Source organism: Odontomachus brunneus, unplaced genomic scaffold (assembly GCF_010583005.1).
Source record: "Odontomachus brunneus isolate Ranch 3 - 2012 unplaced genomic scaffold, Obru_v1 Obru_scaffold_125, whole genome shotgun sequence".
Taxonomy (NCBI): domain Eukaryota; kingdom Metazoa; phylum Arthropoda; class Insecta; order Hymenoptera; family Formicidae; genus Odontomachus; species Odontomachus brunneus.
In genome coordinates, this window is record NW_022639575.1 from 300,033 (window position 1) to 309,425 (window position 9,393).

The 9,393-nt window shown below is 41.1% G+C and overlaps 1 protein-coding gene across 1 annotated transcript; it reads left to right on the forward strand.

The window, feature by feature from the left end:
• The first annotated feature begins 886 nt into the window (after positions 1-886).
• Positions 887-8,577, forward strand: LOC116849747 (quinone oxidoreductase-like protein 2). The gene is made up of 6 exons (XM_032827197.1): positions 887-988; positions 5,402-5,638; positions 6,000-6,155; positions 6,316-6,500; positions 8,009-8,149; positions 8,243-8,577. The coding sequence occupies exons 1-6, from the start codon at positions 887-889 to the stop codon at positions 8,409-8,411; spliced, it is 990 nt and encodes a 329-aa protein (XP_032683088.1). The 3' UTR covers positions 8,412-8,577.
• Positions 8,578-9,393: the final 816 nt, after the last annotated feature.

A 9,393-nucleotide genomic window follows, 5' to 3' on the forward strand; every position in this document is an offset into this window, starting at 1 on the left:
GCTTTGAAAGAAAGTGGGACTGTCGGCTGATCAGGAGTGCACGAGAGTACGGAGGACACCCGCGACGAGAGAGAGGCGCGCGAAGACGCGACGTCGCGACTTCTGTCTGTCCGGCTGTGTGGGAAAGACTCCCTAAAAACGACGCGCGCTTGGTCGCTTTGGGAACCCGTGTCGGAGCCCGTGCAAAGTGAAGAACGCGATTCCTCATGACAAAATGAGAAATGTATGCGAAGTGTCGACACACCCGGACACACGTCCGCTCGTTTTCAACGTTGAACGACTGCGGGGTGCCATCGCGGTAAACCGTGGTTGACGAGCCGAGCTTGTCGTTTCGCTTCGTGACTGGTCCTACCATCGGCGGCCATTTGATACCAAACTCAGACTGCACCCCACCAGGGTATCATGAACGCGGGCCGTCTTCGCGGCGCGAGCGTCTCCGACGCGAGCACCAAAGCCGCGAGTTCGCTACCAATTAGTTACGCTTGAGCAGGTTCCAATGAATTTCGTCCTGGCCTCCAAGGATACTATAAAAAGCGTGGCGGTCCTCGCGGATGAGCCAAGGAAGAGCGCGAATCGCCTAACTCGACGATGCACTTCGCGCGCACGGCCAGCCAGCCAGCCAGCCAGCCAGCCAGCCAGCCAGCCAGCCAGCCAGCCACCTACAGGGTGAAATGGGACCGCCTCTGCGCGCATGGTACTCGCGGAAACGGTATCGAAACCGCGGCCGATTATACGTTAGCAGCGTGTAATTCCGACGTCAGGCTGTCCGATGCCTGTGAAGAAGACTGGCGGGATCGATGCCATTGGCAGGGAGCGGCGAGTTTTTACAAGCGGAAGGAACTGAACCGACTGACGCACGTGATTAGGAGTATATAAGACGAGCACGATGGGAGACCTCGAAAGGGCGATCGGGTGCAAGGTGCCGCGCGTCGGCCGTCTGGGTAGCGTCGATTTGGCCTCACATGATCAGGAGAACATCTCCGCGAGGGTGAGGCGGCCTAACGCGTGGTGGTGCGATACAGGGAACAGGAAACGAGTAGGCGTGAGTTATGACGACGCGGGCTTAAATGGTCCTCCTGTCGCTTCGATCCGCCGTGTGTGCTCCGGCACGCACGAGTCTAGCTTGGGACAAACGCGCGAGATAAATGCCAAAAGCAGCGAATAGATAAACAACCTTATGGGGATCTTAGGAGCAGGTAGAAGGTCGAACGCGTGCTAGAACCGCCCTATACCGAGCCAAGGGCTTTCTTCGGCTTCTCGCGCGCTGTACAGCTGGAGTCGTGAGAACAAGTTGTCTTGGAGCGACGAGTAACGCAGAGCTATGCACTAGGCTCCTTATTCTGAACTCTCTCTTATCGATAAAAATTCTTCTAATGCTAGAATCACACGATGCACGATATCATGCCTTCTGACACACATGCTAATCAGCAATGCATTCACTGCATAGATCTTAAAATACACAGCAGTGACTCACGCAGTAAACTTACCGATCAGCATGCATGTAAGAAGGCGTGAAATTACGCATCGTATGATTCCAGATTAAGTGTGACTAAAAGCCAATCAAAAGACTTATAAGCCACATTTGGACAGTTACGCTTTTAAAAGAGAGTTCACATAGAATAAGGGCTTTCTAGAATAGACTGCGCACTCTTACTGCACTAATGATAAAATTGAAGGACAGAGATATGTTGAGTCAAATGGTTATACAGTATCCTGGAAAGGGGCGATGTAGGAGGAACAAAAGAGAGAGTGAAATATAGTGAAAGAGAGGACGCATGGATCGTGCAATCGAGTCTCCTTCTCCGTTCTGGACAATTATACGAGGAAAGCATCTTACTTACTATCTGTTGCTCTCTCTAAGCTGGGATCATACGATGCACGATATCATGCATTTTGACACGTGCTGACTGGCAGATCAATTCACTGTATAGATCTTCAATGCGCAATAACGATTTGTGCAGTGAACTGAACAACGTGTCAGCATGCATGTAAGGCGTGAAATCGTGATTCTAGTTTAATACTAATGCTGACTAATTCATCCCTCTTACAGTAATGCGCAGTCTAAGCTGTGTTCCATAATACCCATATGCGCGCATCTATCTATAGTTCATGTTACGTATAGGAGAGACCAGGGCTAGATGATATTTGTATTTTAGAATTTCGAAGTAACAACTTCGAAATTCTAAAATACAAATATCATCTAGCCCTGGTAATACTTATCAGACAACGAATTATTGTAATTAACTATATAAACGTAATAGAGCAACCTTCTTCTACGTATTAATGCCACGACTCTGTTAACCATATATTTTGTTTTGTAATAACTAAAATACAAACATGCAGCGATGTAATCATCTTGCCCTGGTATCGTGTTCATTTGCTCAGTAAAGCAGGGTAAGAAGGTCATGTATAAAATATGTATCCTAATTAGTAGTTCCAGAACCTCTGCCAAAGGTCTCCACAACCCACCTGCTGGACTTTAATTATAAACCAACTTACCGACTACCTCGTCCATCCATATGCTCTATTTTAATCATTTTATGAATGAAAATTGCATTTATTACATTAGCAGAAACAGTATATCATACACTTGCAAGAAATTTCATTCTAGCCAGTAACACATTGCTTAATTTTATTCAGACACGATAGAGAATAAATAGAACATTTAGAGAAGCTCAAGAATTTAATTTGCTACTATCAAATCAGTTCTTTCTATTTTTTAATATAGATAATATAGATATAGATAATATAGATAATATAGATAATATAGATAATATAGATATAGATAATATAGATATAGATAATATAGATTTAATATAGATAATATTATTCCAAATTTTAATTAAATTCAGGCTATTTATATTCCAAGGACCATTTCGCGATTTTGTAGCCACTGTTCCTCTCAAGATAAATACTAAAAAAAAAACATAAACAAACTCCATGTAGCCCCGATCTCTCCTACTATAAAATGCGTGCATATGTGCATTATGAAACGTAACCCTGATTTACATGTCTATACGCGGAGCAATAACGAATGCTCAAATGTCAAGGTGAATACGCAAGCGAACGTCAAATTAATCGATATGTGGGGCGATCGTCCACTTTTCTCCCACTCGATTAGAGAGACGGCGACCTCGAGTATTTTGTAGGAAACCGGCCGACATACTAGGTTATGAATGATGAAGTTGCTTGTTGGGCCGCGAGTCACGATCGGGAGAAGTTTCAAGTTATTTATGCGATACGGCAAGCTCGTTAATCTGGCCGTGTGTCTGGAAATGATCAAGAGGCTAATCGAGCCGGCGCGGAACGCGCCGACCGGAAGGAAACTGCGCGCCGTGGTATTGCACGGACCCCGCAACCTGAAATTAGAGTGCATCCCCGAACAGGCGGTTCTGCCGACACAGGTTCTCTTAGAAGGAGAGATTCTTCCGCGTGACTCCGATTAATCGTCTCGTGCGCGTTGCGCGACAGCTTACTTCCTGCTTGCGAGACACTCGATTCGGAGCATCCTTCGCGGCCGATTCGAGTTTTACGGCTTCTTCTCCGTCCCCAGCTGCAGAGCCGGGGTTGCTACTTCCTGGTCTGCGAGCGGAATTAATTTCTACGCGGATAAGATAAGCCGTATTAGCGATGCAAGTGCCGGTCTCTTACTCTCTCTTTCTTTCGACGAGTTGTATTACGCGCTTTAATGTCACGCTACCGACGCCTGAATGTGGAAGGTTCATTCATTCAGGAACTTTGCAAGGCGAGCACATCGCTTTATGAAAATCTCGCTTTCACTTAGAATCGATCCGCGGCTGTGCGCGAAGGTTAAAAGTCGCCTGGCTGAAATTCAGCGATAGATACTTTCTCCGCTCAAGCGCGCTCGTTCGCTCTCTTTCGCGGTCTCAACTTCCCCTCGTGGAATGCTTCGACATGATATTCTTGTGTTGATGCTGGCGACCATCGATTAAGAATATCTGCAGATCTGTTCTGTTACTTTTAACGCCGTGTGTCGTTATCATTACGTTGATATGATATATGGTGGAAATGTTGATTAACGACAATGCAACGATAGCGACACTGTCGTTCAAAGTTTTAGATTTGACTTATTGGAGTATATATTGTTCACTTAGCTAAGAGGTACGGTTTAATTTGCGGTAAGGAAAGCTTTACGGTACTTTGGCACTTCATTCGGCTCGACTTGCCACTTCATCCGGCTTATTTATCTTGTTTCTGTACACAGTCTGCTAATTATATAAAGAGTTTATTCACTATTCAGGGTTGTATTCTGAAACGTCCTTTTTGAGGAAATTTTATTTAATACTTATAGTTCACGTTACATATATTATAGAGTATCAAGTAAAATTTCCTCAAAAAGGATGTTTTGGAATACAATCCAGATATGTTTATTTTCAGGGCGTATTTTCAGTGGCGCGTTATAAATTCGCTACTCATAAATTCACTATTTATCGAAAACTACGTTTTTATATATTTATTTCACTATCTAAATAATAAATATTAATTTGAAAGTAATTTCATGATACTATCTTGCCACTCAATACACTCAATACAATGCTCTTCAAAGCATGAAATAGCAATTTTCTGACATATAATCAACCATTACACAAAAACGGTGTAGAGAGTATTATTTTTTATTCCATGCGGTATTTCCTGATACGTAACATTTATAACGGAAAGTTTTTTTATTAGGATGGTATCATTTTTGACGAAGTTGTACTGGAATAATAATCATTTGCATTGCTTCTACTACAAACTTGTATGTACAAAATTTTGATATTCAGTATTAAAATTTTCGGTGAACAAATTGCATGAAACTACTAATGTGTTCTACTGCGATAAATGTTATGTAAAATTTTACGAATAATTTCAAGCATTTTGTTTCAAGTGAACAACCTCCTTGAGTGCAGCAGTACCTTCCCCTGGTGAGTTTCGTAACGCATCCCGTTACCAATAGAAGAAAAAAAAGATTTATTTCTCTTTTTAATAATTCTCCAGAGATGCGCTCTCCTATTGGATATAGGATGCGTTGCAAAACTCATCAAGGAAAGGTGCTACATTTATATAATTGTTACATCTTACAACACACTAACAACTTATGATAAATTGACGTAGCAAATCCTTTACAATTTATGATAAATTGACGTAACAAAGATGCCAATTCAGTCGGTACTAGCACGAGCTGGTACAAAGCTGAATATCTATCTGAGGAAAAACCAGGGCAGAAATGCTCAAAATACCGTAAAGTGCTTGCCTTTACTGCTAGTCAGACCTTTCCCTCGTAGAATGCTCTTGTCAGATATTTTTATGTCGATGGGTGTCGAGTCTCTCTCTCTCTCTCTCTCTCTCTCTCTCTCTCTGTTTCACCCTCACCCCATAAATTCGCCGGCTGTTTCGAAAGGTACGCGTGGACGTGCGTTTCTGCGGACTAACTAGCGGCGATGTGCTCCTGTGGAGCGGCGAGCACCGCAGGCTCCCGGAGCCCGGCATGGTCCTTGGCTCCGAGATGTCCGGCACGATCCTGGAAATGGGCGGACTAGCACACGAGCGGACAGGTTATCAGGTGGGCGAGGAAGTGGTCGTGCACAACTATCCCGTCTGCGGCGGTCTCGCGGAGAGCTGCCTTGCGCATTACGAAGTAGGGCATTTCTCCAGAGAGAAGCGTCATTTATTTAATTAGTACTCTCGCGATGGGCGGTACGGTTCTGTTATTATTGCGAGATGTGTTTTCTCTCGGACCTAAGACAGAGACATATTAAAGATTTCGACGATCTCACCGGTCCCCAATCTAAGCAGCAACGAAGAATATGTTTCCTAATTAGATTTTGTATAATTAACCGGAATCCCTGCGGGACATTATTGTTCCGCATAATTGACCGGAATCCCTGCGGGACATACTATTGTTTGCCCACGCGCTATGTTGGTAGGTCCTGCTGGGAGGACAATCGCCGAGTAAATATTAGGATGTGTTTAGATTAATGAGACGAGTGTCCCTGGAGGACGCAGTGGCCTTCGCGGATGATTATTTCTCGGCGCTGCTGGTGATAGGCCGTCGATCTCGCATCCGGGCCGGCGAGTGCTTTCTCGTTAACGCGAGACATTCACATTCTGCCTTGGCCGTCATCGATGTCGCTGTTCACGTGTTCGGAGCGAAGGTAATCTCGCAGGTCGTCCCTGACGATCCTTGAAACATAGAAGCGTTTTAATCGATCTGAACCTCGCGATAGATCTCGACCAATTCGGAACAGTTAGCTATTCTCATCTCGCGAATAATTCTTTCCCGACAAACATATAGATTCGTCCTTCGCGTTTTAGCCGATAGCTATATGCCATGACGTGAGGCAAGCCGAATTGTGCGGCGATCTCGGTGCGACAGTCGTGTTGGAGGATGAGAACGAGCGGTGCTTACTACGCAAGCTAAGGGAAATTAATGGGAGAGAAGAAGTGCGTGTGTTGATCGAGACCCAAGGCGGGCCGTCTTTTCGGAACATCGTAAAACAGTGAGATCGCATTCTGTCACGTTCAGAAACCGACGCGAGTTTTTTTGCAGCGCGACTTAACTCTCATACCTGCGCGGGATATATATATATAGGATGGTGCTAAACGTTCCAGCCAGGCTTAGAGACCTTGTAGGAAATGTAATTCTGAGCAAAAAATTTTCTATAAACATGGGTCGAAAAATGTTTCCTTAAGAAGTTACCGCCCAATTCAGATGCCGATTCAGCGACCCAAAAAAACTCTAGAATACCAAGTTTTGCACATCCATCGAAATTTATCGTAGTTATTCAATGTGCGCAATGCGTCATTACTAGTTAACTAGTTAAAACAGGTTATCTCAAGACTTATGAAACGTAATAAAAATATTTTTGCCTCATTTCAAACAAAATTTAATACTCTACAACTTTGGTTTCCATACTTTAAAAAAAAAAAAAACATTCTTTCCTAGATATTTGAAAAAATGTTTTTAAAAACGTAATTTTAGAGGAAACGTGGTTTTGGGCAATAACTTCTTAAGAAAGCATTTTTCGACCTATGTTTATGGAAAATTTTTTGTTCAGAATTACATTTCCTACAAGATCTCTAAGCCTGGCTGGAACATTTGGCGCCACCCTGTATATACCACTTAAGAAAATATATAACTATATATAATAATAACTATATATAAATATATAATATAAAGATATATATATATTTATATATATATATATATATATATATATATATATATATATCTTTATATTATATATAATATACAAGTTATAATAAATACATCAAAACTTTAAAAGAAATAGATATTCCTGAATTTCTACCATTTTGAATTTAAATTTTGATAGTAAAGGAATGAGCGCTCTCAAAAGCTTCTATAATCATCTCAAACGTATTTCTTTTGAGAAACCGAAGGTGCGAAAGGGTTAATATTGTATAGTGCACGGGAAAAAGATATGGTGCACATAATTAGAAATATTCAGTCGTGAGCAGTACAATTATTATCGATAGTTACGCTGCTCATGCATAGTTATCAACGAGTCGCTTCGGTTATCTCCGTGATGGTAATGTACTGATCGATGACTCAGTTACTTTGGTACATCAACTACATCAATGTAGTTCGCGCGTGATCTGATCTGATTGTGGCAACTAGAAATCGATTGAAGTGACATTTACCACGAATACATTCTGATTGGAGCAACTAGATACCGTCACTGTAACTCAGCAATTGCTTTAGTAGTTGCAACAATCACATAATCGGTTGTTCTGTATTTCATTGTTAATCCAGTTAGCACAATCAGATTTACGTGTGGTTCTATCATAGTGTTCTTTGCGTGTTTGCGTACTGCTGGATTCTTCAAGACGCGAAAAACAGACTTCCCAGCCTTTGCAAGTCATAATAAATACACTTCTACTTATTCTGAACACAAATTATAACTTTCTATCAATTACGAAACAAACAACGACACGAAAGTCGATTACGACATTTCTCTAATATTATGTTACATACCTCTACTTTCAGTCTGGAACACGACGGCCTAGTTGCTTTTCTCGGTTACGCTCGGGACAGACGGTGTCCCGATTTGAACTTCCCGTTGTCGAACTACACGGTATTCGCGGTCGTCCCGGAACATTACAAAGTTGCTGACCCGTTGGTTTACAGGTTGATGTGAATTTAATATAGCAAGACCAAGTACTCTAGAGACGTTCGCTTGTGTGCGCGATCGATCAGACGGAGTACGGTGCTTTCTAACAGGGAGACTATGCAGCAGCTGTTGGACTACCATGCGGAATGCGCGATTCATCCCCGCGCGTCAGCGATTTTCGGTCTGCATCGTGTCGACGAGGCATTCAACTATTACACGACGGTGCCGGGTAGAAAAGTACTGATAGACATGAAGGACTGCAATCGATTAACCTTCTGACGCAAACTCTAACAAGCGAGGATCCGGAAGTGTCTCTCGCTGATTTTGATGAGTGTACACACAGAAAAACATGTGCTGCACTCAAGTAAACGCTATCTGTTTCAAGTATTTCATAAGTTTATATATCCGCGAGTCTATCATCGTAAAAGTTCATCGTAAGCATTAAATCTACTAACCAAATTCTGAATAAATGTGAATTTTTCAATATTCTAAATCCTAATAAGTTTAGTATTTCAATCAAGAATATTAAATTAGAATATTAAATAGAACAAAAATTATTAAAGAATATTAAATTAGAATATTAAATAGAACAAAAATTATTAAAGAATATTAAATTAGAATATTAAATAGAACAAAAATTATTGAATCGAATAAACTTTTTCTACGGTAAACTTTTATAATATTCTTGTAGAGGGAACAAAAAATTTTTTTGAGTACATGATAACGAGCTTTTCTACAATTCGTACCGAATATGACTATTATCAAGAAATTATTCTTTGGTAACTATTATTTAAAAAGAGCAAAGCAGACTAATCGCTCCAATTAGCAATCGAATAATATTTTTCTGTGTGTATGATATATCTATTCTTTTAGAAATATTTTTTGATATTAATATATAATATAGACTAGTACGAATATTATTAATTTAACGAAGTAATACACAATTTATATTAGAAAAATAAAAATATTAATTGAAGAATAAATGTGCAGAAGCTGTGTCTTTTCTAAACTACTTAATTCCTTTCTTACTGTTGGATATATTAGGACCTTAACTTAGTTTCCGCCCGCAAATGTTAGATGGCAATGCAAACAGTTCTAGTAGTCATTACTAACGAAACAGGTAGTTTGTGATTAATTTCGACATTTCTCGATAACATTCAGTCAGCATACACAATTATTTTCCTAAACAACAATTTCTTTTGCTTTGTGAAAAATGGAACGCGATAAAGTGTTTTTTCGACATGTGCTTTTGCACTATTTT

Excerpts from the sequence above, each read along its gene's own strand:
- LOC116849747 (XM_032827197.1), top strand. The coding sequence starts at position 887 with ATGGGAGACCTCGAAAGGGCGATCGGGTGCAAGGTGCCGCGCGTCGGC. Across the intron at positions 5,639-5,999 it reads GCTGCCTTGCGCATTACGAA|GACGCAGTGGCCTTCGCGGA; the intron begins GTAGGGCATTTC and ends GTGTCCCTGGAG. Across the intron at positions 6,501-8,008 it reads TTTCGGAACATCGTAAAACA|TCTGGAACACGACGGCCTAG; the intron begins GTGAGATCGCAT and ends CTCTACTTTCAG.